General features: G+C 44.3%; 1 protein-coding gene across 1 annotated transcript in view; it reads left to right on the top strand.

Moving 5' to 3' along the window:
- The window catches only part of tyro3 (TYRO3 protein tyrosine kinase), a 38,578-nt gene that overhangs the window by 18,687 nt on the left and 5,317 nt on the right, over nucleotides 1-14,574 (top strand). The window contains exons 5-17 of the mRNA XM_015374929.1: nucleotides 1,055-1,141; nucleotides 1,215-1,330; nucleotides 1,398-1,578; nucleotides 1,918-2,060; nucleotides 2,697-2,835; nucleotides 3,004-3,127; nucleotides 3,208-3,302; nucleotides 6,588-6,683; nucleotides 10,235-10,318; nucleotides 11,619-11,711; nucleotides 11,785-11,906; nucleotides 11,980-12,089; nucleotides 13,763-13,922. Of these exons, the coding sequence (XP_015230415.1) occupies nucleotides 1,055-1,141; nucleotides 1,215-1,330; nucleotides 1,398-1,578; nucleotides 1,918-2,060; nucleotides 2,697-2,835; nucleotides 3,004-3,127; nucleotides 3,208-3,302; nucleotides 6,588-6,683; nucleotides 10,235-10,318; nucleotides 11,619-11,711; nucleotides 11,785-11,906; nucleotides 11,980-12,089; nucleotides 13,763-13,922 (1,550 nt within the window). The remainder of the gene's footprint in view (nucleotides 1-1,054; nucleotides 1,142-1,214; nucleotides 1,331-1,397; nucleotides 1,579-1,917; nucleotides 2,061-2,696; nucleotides 2,836-3,003; nucleotides 3,128-3,207; nucleotides 3,303-6,587; nucleotides 6,684-10,234; nucleotides 10,319-11,618; nucleotides 11,712-11,784; nucleotides 11,907-11,979; nucleotides 12,090-13,762; nucleotides 13,923-14,574) is intronic.

Genomic DNA, 14,574 nt, shown 5'->3' with positions numbered 1-14,574 from the left:
TATAGTGTATGGGAGGACAAACAAATGTTCTTTATGTTTTCCAATGCTGTAAGAATGTGTATAATAAATAAATTTAAACAATAATTTGCGTCATAGCCACAGAGATCAGTGGTTGTAACTTGGAACCAGCGCGGCGCGTTGCCAGGGAAACAAAGCAGCAGGTGTTTCTTGGACCATGGATCCCAAAGGGAAAAAAAGGAAGATAGTTGATGAGAAAATGTAGAAGGATTGCCTGCGTTTTTGCTTTGTAATGAGAGGTTGTCAATAAATAAAAAGAAAAATTTGGAAAGGCATTTCCATGCTAAATATGCAGCCGGCCACCAAGCTGGGAGGGAGAGAAAAATTGCCATTGCAGAACTTCTGCATGAATTAGAAGAGAGCAAAGATAGATTTAAGAAATAGATTGAATCTCCAAACTCTACTACTGCTGCTAGTTTGGTTTAAGCATAGAAAAACGTTCTCAGATCCAACAGGTAGTGCTCTGATGCAGGGATGGTAACTTTCCTCCATTTTTTCCCCAAATCCTAAAAATCTAAATCCCACCAAGGAACGCTGGTGACGGAGGATGCGGGATTTCAGGGTTAGAGAGCTCTGCTCTGATGGATGTCAGTTCCTGCTTGGTTCCTCATGACTCCATCAGCTCCATCAGAAAGATTCCTTTATCCTGTTTCTATTATTTCATCAATGAGACCAAACCTAAACTGCTCGTCCATCACCTCATGCTGCTATGTGACATTTGCTCCAGGATAAACATTTAATCATGAATGCTTATTATATATTTAAGCCCACGTAGTCCTTTTGTATAGTGGGATAATACACTTAGGTTGTTTTTTTGGTCCAATATGGCTCTTTGAGCAGTTTGGGTTGCCGACCCCTGCCCTAGTCAAAGTCCAGCCTAAATGGATTTAAAAATCTGTGGCTTGCAAACAGTTGTTCGTAAAGAGCCTCCGTATGATCAGGTGTGGATGTTTGAAGGTGGTGCCGACCTGCAGCCTTGGAGGAAAATCCTCCATCCTGTCCGTTCAGCTAACATCCAGGAACTGTTTGTGTTCAGGTGTGAACAGCAGCATCAAGTTCTACTGTGAAGCTAAGAACACCAGAGGGATCTCCGTGTCCCGGACGGGGACGGCCCACATTAAAGGTGAGTCCGGTGATGAAGTCCTGCAGCGCCTCCATGGGAGGGGGGACCTGACCCGCCTGTCTGTGTGCCTCAGTGCTGCCAGCAGCTCCGGCCGCTCTGCAGCTTCTCAGGACCACAGGCAACAACATCACGTTGTCATGGAAACCAGGATCCGATGGTTATTCAGAGATCTCCCACTGTACAATTCAGGTAAACCCACTCCACACTCACACACACACTAAGGTGGTAAACGTGAAGCAGACCTCCTCTCCTGCAGGTGGTGAGGATCTCGGGCCGCAGGTGGGCCCTCCCCCCGCAGGAGGTCCCGGTTCCTCCTTACAAACACACGCTGACGGGCCTGAGGAGCTTCTCCAACTACAGCTGCAGGGTGTCCTGTGTGAACGAGGTGGGACCCTCCCCGTTCTCCCCATGGCTGCACTTCGTCACTCCGGAGTCAGGTGAAGGAACCTTTGCGGTCAGGGGCCCACAGTGAGGGCCCGTCTAGGGGCCTAAATCTGGGTTGTTGTTTAGAGTCAGGTGCTGAGCAGAGCTTCATCAGTAAACAGTGGAGCTGCTGGTTCCCTGCTTACAGCTGAGGCTGGGGGGGGGGGGGGGGGGTCCAGCTGGATCCACTCCAGTAGATTCCAGTCCCCTCTGTACAAAGAGCTTTTGTTTGTGGCCTCAATCCATTAATTACAGCAGGCTGAGGGGTTTCAGCACCCCCTGCAGGACTGCAGCTGAAGCTGTACCCCCCCATTGCTGTGGAACTAACCCTGACTGTTTGACCCTCCCTGCAGTGCCCTCTGCGGCCCCAAGGAACCTGAGCTTCCAGCTGTCTGAGCAGCAGCTGTTTCTGCAGTGGGCCCGGCTGAAGGAGGATGAGCTGCAGGGGAGGCTGCTGGCCTACAAGCTGCAGTGGACTCATGGAGGGGAACCACAGGTGAAAGCAGCACTCTACACTCACGGTCCCTGACTCTGACCACTGATCATTTATTCAACGTTTAATTGGATCTGTTCTGACCCTGATGGAGGAGCAGGTCTGCAGACGCACCTCTGCTCAGCTTCTTACGTCAGCAGTTAGCGTGGCTAGCATTCTGTATTTATTTATGGAGAGCGTATGGAGAGAGTAAATCAACCTTAACTCTGAGTTAATCTCCATCCAGAGTGTTCCCAAAAGGTCCTGTTAACATGATGAGCCTTCCTGTTATTCTCCCTGCCTCGACATGTCTTAGCATGTCAGAAAAATCCAGTTTCCTCTTAACCTCTGTCAGAAACAGAAACCCGATTATTAACACCACAAAGATTCAAAACATATGAATAAATCATCAACAGACCAATTTCTCCACCTTAATGGCGAAACTGATCTTTGTTGACCTGTTGATGCCGTTAAATGATTTTCTTCCTAGATCTTAGTAAAGACCCAGTCTGAGGCGCTTTATGTTACTGGGAATGTGTTTAGGGGAACTGGGGCTGTGTTTTCCTTCTCCTCAGCCAGGACAGGCTCATACCGGCATCCCCTGGGGGTGTCCCAGAACCGGATGGACCGGTACCTAACAACCTGATGCTGTGTTTCCAGGAGCCACTGCTGTTTAAGGACAACACTGCTCAGATCTCAGGGGGAGGGCGTTTCTTCAACGCCTCCATCCAGGTGGCGGCCTGCACCGCCGTCGGCTGTGGACCTTGGAGCCCCCCGGTTCTGGTGCTGCCTGCCCTAGGTGCCCTCTCCATGTGATGTTTTCTTCCTGTTCTGCTTTTAGCCGGTTGTTAAGTTATTCATTAGGATCAGTTTTGATGTTTCCTCCTGATGGAGGGAAAAATAAAGGCGGATTCTGTTTGGTTCTGTTCTAAGTGGGACTGATGTTTGCCCGCCTGCTCTCCCACAGCGCAGGTCCAGGTGCAGCGGAGCCACGTGTGGGTCGGCCTCCTGCTCGGCCTGCTCGTGGCCACCATCGTCGGCCTCCTGCTCGCAGTCGCCGCCCAGCGCAGAGGGAAGGAGACAAAGTTTGGGTACGATGCCCGGTGTGTGTGAGGATGCATGTCTGCTCAGATGGATGACACCGAGTCTTTCTGCTGCTCTCTGCCTGCAGGTCGGCCTTTAAGGCTCCTGGTCCTGAGACGTCGGTGTTCTTCACGGCAGCTCGATCCTTCAGCAGAAACGGGAATGATTTCCATGAGTCCACCTGTGAGTCTGACCTGTCCTACATCCTGTCCCTCATTCTGAGGTGGAGCAGACATTTAACGCCTCTTTGAGCACAGAGCTGTGGAAAAGTCTGCGCCTCCTTCAGATGTTAGCTGGATGAGACGCCAAGGAGCAGCTGCTCTGTTTCAGATCCAAACCAGGCTTCATTTATTGTGTTTCCTTTTTGATAGTTGACATAAATCATTTAATCTCACCTGCCGGCTGCAGGGGTCACATCTGTCTCTGTCTAAGAACATTCTGGTAACCGTGTAGTTTACAGTTTTATTGCACCTTTCACAGATAGGCTTCATAGCAATAAAAGTAATAATGGAGTAAAAGTTTGTCTAAATCAGAACATGGAGGTGTTTTAAAAAAAAGTCTGTGTAGCGCAGACAGAGATGGAGAACAATCTTCACTGGTTTTAAAAGGAGGATAATCTGGTTAGATCTGGATCACCTCCTGGGTGTTTCTGTGGAGGATCTGTGCTCCCTTCTCTTTGCAGAATAGTTTTAATCTGGTCACACTGGGTGGTTTCAAGCCGTAACACTATAAACCCATTTCTATTTCCACTACCCCTCTGAAACCGTGCTGAGATCGGTCCGAGCACGGTAACTAAGATAACTGTGGAGTGTAAATGGTACGCACAACTGACCCGGAATGAACCAGACGCAACCGAACCGCACTAACATGGTACTAGTTAATCAGCAGGGCTCGGTGCGGTTCAGTTCTGGCTCGGTTCTAAGATAACAAAGAGCGTATGAGCAGACCGCATCATCTCCTTACAGTCAGCCTCCGTAATCAGACATTTCAGACATTAATAAAAATCCTAGCTTCCCTACGGTGCCACGTGATTTCCAGGGATGATTCTGCTTAGCAGTGTGATGAACATCAACGTCTGTTTTTGTTTTCTGCGTCTGGAAGCCCTGATTAGACTATCGTTTGTCACATCCACTTCCCAAAATCCAACTATCAAGTAAATTCACCAAAGGCCTGAATCGCCGCAAACTTGCTGAATGTTACGGGTGCCGCCATGTTGGTTTGCTTGTTTCCCTCTAGAGAGGATGTCTTCAACAGGGGGTCCGTGGCCCCTAGGGGGTCCACAGAGGTACTGCATGGGGGTCGCGAAAGTTTTGTTTGATTACTTTTTTTTATATTCCCTCCTGCAGTTTACTACACACTGTAGTAAACAGATAAATGGAGGCAGAAGATGTCTTTCAGTCATCAATGCACACAGGAGCTCTTTCAGGATGGGCACCGTTTCATTCACAACACCTGTCCCATCAATGAGGAATCAGAAATACTTAAATAATCTCAGGGCGAAATTACTTTCGTTACATGACTCCATATGTAATAGAGTGACTATAGGACCAGTTTCATAACATAAATATAAATAGGAGGTCCCAACTCCATCTCGCCATCAGTTTGGGGGTCCTTGGCCTGGAAAACTTTGAAGACCTCTGCTCTAGAGAGCAGTAGTACCGGAGATCGCCATTATGCTACGTTCACACCGGACGCAGCAGGATCAGCAAAATCGCGTCTGCTGCTTCCTTTTTGCTGCTTGTACCAGTTAGTTCTGACGCGCGGCTGAAGCAGCTTTGCTGCTCTGGCTGCGCGGTGCAAACGTGTTTGACGCACGTTGGGCGGAGCTACTCTATCCTTTCTTTGCCTTGCAGCTATATTTGCTGTGATCAGTGGGAATAAAGTAGTTTTAATATGTTTTAAAGTGAGAAAATCCACCTGAAAACTTCATAATCTCCCAGATCAGCTTCTCTGATTGGTTGATGCGGCGCGTCGAGCAGCAAAAGTTTAATTTTTCCATCTCGAGCAGCAGCGCGTCACACGCGTCAGATGCTTAAACACGCCCGACGTGCTGCTTCAGCTGCTCAGACGCGCTGCGCCTGCTGCTCAAAATGTGCTGCGGGACCTTTTGCTGTTCCTTGACGCGTGTCAACCATTGACTTTGCATGTAAACTCGCTGCTTCTGCCGCGCCCGCTGCGTCCGGTGTAAACGTAGCATTAGGAGGCGAGGAAACGTGCTAGCGTGGCGTGGAAACTGTTGTAAGGATCCGAACTGGGCACAGATGGGTTTATAGAGGGTAGTGGAAATGGGGCTTATCTCTCACCTTTTTGACCTGGGCTTTGAATAGGCCACTCCCAAAACATCTGCTTTGTGATTCAGAGTTTCTGGTATTCTTTGGATTATTGCTGTGCTGTGGGGGTCATGTTGGAAGTTTCTGCTCCTGGCAGCAGCAGCTCCAAACCTTTTGAACTTAGAAGGGCAGTTTTCTCAGAGCATAGTACAAAATGATGATATAAAAGTAAAAAGCCACATGGTCAGTGGACCGTTTGCTACTCCTGCAGACCCCAGAGCTAGCATTGGGGTCTGAACGCATGTAAAGCTGAAGGTGCAACACCTTCATTTTAAAGTTGTTTTTAAGCTAAAATCGAAATCCATCCAAGGAAGCATTCAGTCACACTTCTTGTGCCGGTGCGTATCATCGTCATCAATTGATTTAGTACAATGTTGTCAGTAAAGGGACCAAAGCTTGGGCTGGGGCCTGTTGGCCCCTACTGGCCCCATCTAGAAGCACCCGTGGTTCTGTGGAAGTTCAAAGCTTCAGAAGAGCCTCAGGGATTCTGTTTGTGTTCATCTTTAGATGGGGACATGATGAGTACCTTCCTGTTGTTAGACTGGTTCTGTTCCTGATCTCCAGCCTCTTTACGTCTGGCAGTTATCAGGCCTGGGTGTGGTTTCTGAAACTCAACCCTAAGAGGGCGTAATTACAGGTTAGGATTTTACTAAGAAGGTAGGACTTCATTCTTTAGGAGCAGCTCTTTTTTTTCAGCAGATGCATTCAGGCATCAAGTAAAAACAGATTTTTACATGTCGCATCTATATGGAAGAGGATTAGGGCCACTGAAAAAAAAAAAAGTTAACTGATTTTTTTATTTTATTTCAGTTTAACATGAATTCTGACTGAATTCTGACAATAAAAAAGTCAGAATTCTGAGATTAAAGTCAGAATTCTGACTTTAATCTCTGACTATACTATACTGAAATAAAATAAAAAAAAATCAGTTAACTTTTTTTTTTTTTCAGTGGCCCTAATCCTCTTCCGTACATCTATTTCCCAGCTCTGTGTTTGATGTCAGCCTAACGCTGAAGCAGTCTGACTAATGGAAACTCAGCTTTCCTCGTCCTCATCTTCTCACCAGAAGAAACGTTAAAGTGTTTCAGTGATCTTAGGGGGCGAAACTAAAAGGCTGTGACTTTCTGTCTCCTTTCAGTGGAGAGTCTCTGCATCAGCAACGAGCTGAAGAACAAGCTGCAGGATGTCCTGATTCCAGAGAGACTTCTAACTCTGGGACACATGCTGGGAAAAGGTACCACAACTATTAAAAACCAGTCGGTACAAACCTGACCAGAACTTTGGTTACTGATAAATATATAGATACAGTGCAATTGTTATTTTCTTATTTAAAGTATAAATTGTCTTGTTCCATTGGTAAAGTGTCTCTTTTACCTCCTTAAGCCAAGTACCGTACAAATGCACTTATTATAAGAAGAAATGCCTATTTTAGATTTGGATTTTCCCAGTCAGTCTGGATGGGGACAGCTTAACATTAGGCTGGTCTAACAGCAGATGATCAGGGCTTAGGGCAGATTTACAATCATCAAACCGACTTTTAATGCAGAGATATGTGCCTCCTGAGGATTACGTCTGTTTCCTACTAATCATCTGGCAGGAGTACTTGGTTGGAGCCCTTTCACCTAAATTCCTGCTTCGTTTCAAACTTTTCTATTTTATTTTGAACTAGAAAAAATTGTCTTTTTTATTTTTTTAATCAGTTCATCCTTTAATAAAATCCACCCAATCGCCGGCCTCCGTTTTAACTCAGAAAGCATGAAGATTCCACCAGTAAAATGTTTACCAATATAGACATGTTAGACATCGTTGGAAAGCTTAGATTCTCCACAATTCGATCACCAAGATCGTTTGATGGACACAGCAAGCACCAAAGCACAATTAACACAGAAATAGTAGCCTGTCAAAATGTAAAAAAACAAAGCAGCCACTGCTACGTACCTTTAAAGGCATCCAAAAGCCGTTTTATAAATCCAATCTTCAATTGTTTATACTCCATTCGTCTATAAGTGTCCACAGATTGAATGTAATCCAGCATATTCATTATAAAAATGTTCTAGATGAGAAAATCGCCACATAACATCCGATTTTTGACGTTAGAAAAGTTAGAAGTTCATAGATTGTTAATAAGGCTGACGTTAGGCCACGATATTTGTTTTTTTTTTTACATCGTCTTCTTACCTAGAAGACAAAATTGTCCTCATGTTTTTATCACTGGATTCGAGTCAGTTAAAGTCGGCGAGGTCTCCCAAGCGCTCCTTGCCTGTCAGCCGATGACGCACTGAGTAGAGCGATATTACGCCTCATTGAGTCCTGCTCTTATTGGTTAAGACCACGTGGACCACGTGGGCTGTTTGGCTTTGTAGCTTTCTATGGCTGCGTTATATAAAGCAGAGCTGTGTTAGCGGTTTGCGTTAGAGTGAAATACATAGTTGAGGCTGGATCAATGCGCTCAGCTCGAAGCTGTTTACTTACAACGGTCTGATATCTTTGAAGTTTGGACGCTGGTTTTGTTTCATTACAATGCGAAAAAAATAAAAATACATCTAAGAAAAGACACTGGGGCTTTTTTTTTAGCTTGAAAAGCAGCAGTTTCACTATTTTTTATTTATTCTGAAAAAAAGTTAAAAAAAATACTTGCCTTATAAATGTTTTGTGGCCACAAATAGTTGAGTAAAAGCATTTGGCACAATTTGAGATTTTTGGAGATGCTGGTGACACCAAAAGTTCAAAGCCCCACAGCTCTGGAAATGTTGCAGCTAAAGGTCTGAAATGTTCTGCATTTGTGGTTGACATGATGTAGAACTAATGTAACACAATGAGACATTACATTAGAATAAAAAAAACTATAAGTCATGTTTGAACTGATGCAACTTAAGCTGTGTTTCACACACACTATTTGCATGTATAGTTTCAGAAACTAGAAGGTATTAGCTTTCAAATGATGTATCGCTCATGTAATTTGGGCTTATAGTTCCTCAGTTTTCTGCTTTTCCATTTGTGTATGCAAAATAGGCGAGGATTCCTTCAAATGAAGTGGATGTTAATTAACAAGTTATATTTACAAAGGGCTGAATGGGGCACTTCGTGGGAAAATTCAGTTAATTCAGCAGCACTGCTTTAGCTGCTCCTTTTCAATATTTTCAGAGTCCACCAGAGATCCTGCAGCCGTAATTAGTAAAACTAATAATATAGAATTACTGATAGTCTGGGCGGGTATTTTAAGCTCTTGAAATTGTTTCAGTTTGTGTCCAAAGATCTGGATTATGATCAGAGGAAGAGGCGGTTTGAAATTCCTCCTCATCATTGCTTCTCTCTGTCACTATTTTACTAAAGGTCTGATCCAAAATGCAGAAGAGCAAACGGAGAGACCAGGAAAAGTTTAACAAGTTTATTTAGTGTTGATGAATCCAGTGCTGCTCTGAACACTGTCAAGCCGGAACTGAAAGTGAGGGGGAAGACACTGCGGTTAGTTCGGGCTCAGTGGGAAATTAGATTCTTTAAGTTGAAGAGGAGGAATAGGTTGCAGACTCACGTTTCCAGGAAAAGGTGTCTTTATTGAATTCAGTCTGTGTGGGATGTTCAAGTGATTGTCCTGTTTGATGATGGGGCGGACAGGGTTTACTCAGACTGCGGTTGTTCCTTGGTGAACAAAGAAGCTGATTGCCACTTAGATTTCCTGCGGTCCTTGAATGGGTCATAGTGGAGATGAATCCCCTCCTCAGAGAGAAGCCCCAGACAATCCTTGGGGGGAAAAGGTTGATCCAAACCACAAACTCTAATCCTTAGCTCAGTTTGGTTCTCAGAAGATTCTTCCCGGGGAGAGAAGGTCCAAAACATCCAGTTTGCAGAATGAATTCCTGCCGAAAGGCAAAGACAAAAACAGCAAGATTAGGCTCAGGTAAACAAGAAACTCAGTTTGACTCAGCAAACTCAGCTTGCCTTGGCTAGAGTACCCAGTATTGGCAAACACTCTGGCGACGAGGTAGTGGCAGTCAGCAGCTTGAGAGCACTCCACAGGTAATGAGGCAACGAGCTGCAGGTGTGCAGGGAGGCCGAATGAGGACGGGGCACCACCTGGTGGAGGAGGAAAGGAAACACAAAAACAGACCACACTAACTGGATTCCTGACACTCTCTCCTCTACAAAACCTTTCTGGCTCATTTGGGATTTCAGGCTTGGATTAGTTGAGTTTGGATCAGTTGCTCTTGATTGTGTAAAAACCTGAAAATGAAACTGATCAAGAATGCGTAGGTTTATGACAACTGATGGATTTGCCTATGATGAAGAGGAGGCACCATGGATCTGTAAGGCTTGATTCATCGGCCTTACAGACTGAATCCCGGAGGTCCAGGAGAACAAGAGGGTGATGCTGGAGAGCAGGCAGGCAGGGAATGGAGCGTAGGTGAGACCTTTTCCATGAAGATCAGAGAAGAATGGAGGTTCACTGTTGGCTGGAACAATAAGTCCACATAAAAGAGATTCACTAGAAAACAAATTTCAACCAGAAGAATAGTTCTGGTTTAGGTCTTTGGCTAAAATCCAAATCATCCGGCGAAGAGAGATTATCCTTCGATTCCTTATTTAGATGCTGGTCATCTGGGTGGAGAAATGATCTCAGGTGTGCAGCAACATGGGTCGCCACAACCACCAGCAAAGATCCTCTCTGACAGGAAGCTCACTCGCACCAGAAAAACCAAAACGCCCGAGACCCTAACAGAAACGGAAAAAAAGAAAGTAGATCAGAGGATAAGTGGATGTTGATGTTTGCATGTCGACCTTTTGCAGGAGAGTTTGGCTCAGTGCGGGAAGCCATTCTGAAGAGGGAGGACTCATCTGTGGTGTCAAAGGTGGCCGTCAAAGTGCTGAAATGTGAGTCAGATTCTGATTTTCTTTTTTTTACACAATGTTTTGCATCTCTATCAAACCATTTTAAACTACAGAAATACAGCTTTAGTTTTTTTATGTACAGAAACAATTCAATAATGTTTCAAGGACTATTTTATTAGAATGGAAAGCTTCCTTTATCAAAAGTCGACATTTAATTTGTTTTTGCCCCATCAGTTCAGTCCTATCAGTAGAACGGGTGAAGCTGGGAGACTCAGTGCAACAGTCTAATTTGCAGACTGGCTGAAATCACTCTTTCTATGTGAACTGTACCTAAAAAAGGTTTGCAGCCATAAAAATGGCTTCCTGAGGCTGTTACCTCTGCCAAGAATAACAGAGCTATTAACGCAGATTCTTAATGCAAAGAGGTATTAGAAGATGCTTTAGAGATCCAAGAAATGGCCAGGATTGCCCCTCAGAAACTGCTCACTGAATTGTGTTGCCACCAGTGCAGAGCTTGAGTATTGGAAGCAGGTAGGGTTAGGTTTATCTGGACACGGAGGAAGACATGGAGCTTTATCCAAGGACTAGAATGCACTGCAGACAAAGAAAAAGCTACATAACATGAATCCATTAGGAGGTCATGTATTCGTCCTCCATGATGTTTTTATATCCCATAGTTCACTAACTCACCAGCCACATCCAGTGGGAGATTTACCATTAGGCAATACTAGGCAGTTGTTTAGGGCCCCAAGTTCCTGGGGGCCCCATAAAACTCTGTTTCCATGTATGGTTAATACAACTATTCCTTATTTGTGCGCATTCATCCTTTGGCTAAAATGCCATCAGAACGCTGATAATATTAAGCGTGCTTGGAAAAAATCTTTCATTCCTTTTGAGACAGCATAAAAAGTCAGCTGAGTACAAAACATAGAGAGGAAAACAAGAAGAAAAGGGACAAGAAGAGAGGGACAAAACCTAGAACAGATAATGGATGTCTATTCTATTAACGTTTCTCTATGGGTCTGTTTTATGTGTTGTCTTCTCAATTCAGAGGGGCCCCCTGCCTGTCTTTGCCTAGGGCCCCACATTTCCTCAATCCGCCCCTGGCTGCATCCATTGCAGCACATCTTCCAGATCTTTTAACACTGTATTTCTTAAAAGCATATCGCTGTTGATATTTCCATCAGCTCCTGATCCTTTAGTGGTTTTCTGAATCTACAGTTTTTTGTTATCCTTCTGTAAATGGGACTATTGTTGCTGGTTGCCCCAGAAGACGGTTTTACATCAGGTTCACTTAGACTGGACTAATCTGCAATATCTAAATGTTTGTGTTCTGGTGCAGCTGACATCACTTCTGCTGGTGACATTGAGCAATGTCTGAAGGAGGCAGCACACATGAAGGACTTTCACCATCCTAACGTCATCAAGCTCATCGGTAACACTCCAGCTAAACAGAAATACTAAAATGAGCCGTTGGACTAACATTTACAGTCTGTTCTATCCAATAGGGGTGAGTCTACACCGACGTCATGGCCAGCGGCTCCCAATCCCAATGGTGGTCCTGCCGTTTATGAAGCATGGGGATCTGCACACCTTCCTGTTGCTCTCACGTTTGGGAGAGGAGCCATTTGTGAGCAAAGACTATTTGATATTTGCCACTGGGTGCCTGCTGAACTCCTGAGAACCTGCTGTCTCTGTTACAGGACCTTTCGCTTCAGACTCTGGTCCAGTTCATGCTGGACATTGCTCGGGGGATGGAGTATCTGAGCAGCAAGAGCATCATTCACAGAGACCTCGCTGCACGGAACTGCATGTCAGTCAGACCACTTTCTAAACTGTCCTGTTATCTAACCAGCTCCCATAGAAAACGGTCTTAAAGTTGTAGGGAAGGAATATAAATATAAATCTTTATTTTCTATAAATCTTTACACACATCACAGTTAAATCCATCAGATAATGACATCAAGTTATTTCTGTATAAAATAACTTCCTAAATTATAAGATAGTCAAAGGTTAACCCTGGATTTACCGCTGTGGATGTTTGAAGGACATGGTGTCTGGCCCCCTGTCTTGGTTCTGGTCCATGCCCTCCCTGGGTGCGGGCTGCGTCCTAGGTGGGGGTTCTGCATGGTGCTTACGGGTTAGCCAGCCAGAGTTTATTTGTTCATTTGTTTTTGGATGGACAGGGTGGTGGGGGCTGGCGATGGGCCCTGCAGCCTGTCCCTGCCCCCGCCCGGGGCTGTTGTTGGGTCTGGGTGGCCTGCCGGTGCCGGGGCTGTCATTTCTGCTCTCCCCAAAGGGAGGTGGAGGGAGGGGCGAATAGTGTATTGAGGGGGAGGAAGGGCCGGGTGAATTTTTTGGGGTGTTGGGTTCTCTGGGTCTGGGTTGCCATGACATTATAAGGCAATTAGAGGTTTTCTCTGTTTTTATTTTATATCAAACCCTGTTAATTTAAGTCTACTTTGACTCCTGAGCAGTAGGAACCGAGGGATTTATTCTCAAAAATAAAGCCAAAATTACCAAAGTAGAAAGAAGAATGTTTTTGTTCTTTGCTTTTTTTGGAGTAATGCAGATTTTATTGATCTGCGTTTAATGCATACCGGTAATTCATAGTAGATCAGGAAGTGTTCGATTTGGGATGGAAACTTTGGAAGTCTAAAACCATTCCTTGATTGGACATTTTGGTAGCTTGTCTGTCTGCTATATTAACCAATATGATGCGTTGAACTAGATGTCTTATTTTCACACCTTTTGTAAGACACATTTTTACAAAGTAGGGCATTAATTCATAAAAAAGTTTATTGAATTCTATAAATCAAAGTTTTCTGCCAACAGCGATGATGAACTGCAAGGCAGCATTCTATACCCAGCTATTGTAGCATCTAGGATAGAGCTGTCAGTCTGGAAAAGAACCTGGTTTTATTCCAAATTGTAAAGGTTCACTTTTTTATGAAGTGCAACATAAAACTGACTGAAACTATCACATATCGTAATGACTAAAATGTGACTAAGACTAATAGTTTTTGTCCCGAAGACTAAGACCAAATCTAAGATGGCTGCCAGAAACAAAGCTGCTGCCGTGTGTTTTCTGTGGGATGACATAATCAGTGATATATAGGATTAAAGTCATTACATCACTGTTACTGTATGACTGTGTATAATATCAGTAGAAATAGAAATGACTAGATCAGCATCATTCATCGGATATCCGATCCAGCTAATTGGTCAAAATCAAGAGTTGATGTCCAATTTCAGTATCTGATTGGTGCGTATAAGTGCAGTCATAGCTTTGATTACATTGGAAATTTTCTCCTTGATTCCTATTGGTTCACCACAGAACCTAGTGAATTATCTATTAATTTCTGTTAGGTTGACTCATCATCACCTAGACGCACACTGAGCTAGTCAAAGTCCAGACTATGTGTGATATCTGCAGGCCCGGAACATGAAGAGGAGAGTTCTAGATTGTTCTTCTGTATGTTTCAGGCTGGATGAAAGCATGTCGGTGTGTGTGGCAGACTTTGGACTCTCTAAGAAGATCTACAGTGGAGATTATTACCGTCAGGGTTCTGTTTCCAAACTGCCCGTCAAGTGGATCGCCCTGGAGAGCTTGGCAGACAATGTTTACACCACTCAGAGTGACGTGGTACTCTCACACACATACACGCCTAGATGTCTGCACCTCTACCCACTTTATGCCTTCCCATTGATTCTGATACATTTTAGTTACATTATTTATGACTAAACCCTGCTTGTAGGATCCATTTATAGTTAGGCGTGGGAATTGGGCGATTCCCTTATCGATTCTGTGAAACAATTCGATTCCTTATCAATTCTCTTATTGAGTCTCGTCACAGTCATCTAAATCTAATGGAGACGGCATCCGTTTAATGAAAAAGCATTACTGTACAATTTCAGGAAAATAAACTCATCTCCCCCTGATTTCTACTTGCTCCCTGAACTGCGGAACAGGAACCAGTTTTTGATTCCCATCCCTATTTATAGTTGTTGGTGTTTAGGTGTGGTTTGTTTCTGGTTTATTTGGTTTGGGTGGTGGTGTTTTGTTTAGGTTGATAAACTGACCTATATTTTGCTCTACCACTGGTGGAGGTGTGGAAGGGAGCGCTATAAAGGTGAGAGGGCAGAAAGGGTTAGGGGTTACAGGAGGTCATACAGTTTTCCACTTTCTTTGGCACACAATAGCCTACGTCTGTAACAATCTTTGTTTTATTTTTTTTCTCTAAGTTTTCAGTTTCAATTTTAGCCAGGTTCTTCATTGTTTTCTATCTTTATTGGTG

This window comes from Cyprinodon variegatus, unplaced genomic scaffold (genome assembly GCF_000732505.1).
Source record: "Cyprinodon variegatus isolate N-32 unplaced genomic scaffold, C_variegatus-1.0 Scaffold110, whole genome shotgun sequence".
In the NCBI taxonomy this organism is placed as follows: Eukaryota; Metazoa; Chordata; class Actinopteri; order Cyprinodontiformes; family Cyprinodontidae; genus Cyprinodon; species Cyprinodon variegatus.
Note: the sequence above shows the minus strand (reverse complement) of the source record. Positions and strands in the feature narration are given on the sequence as shown.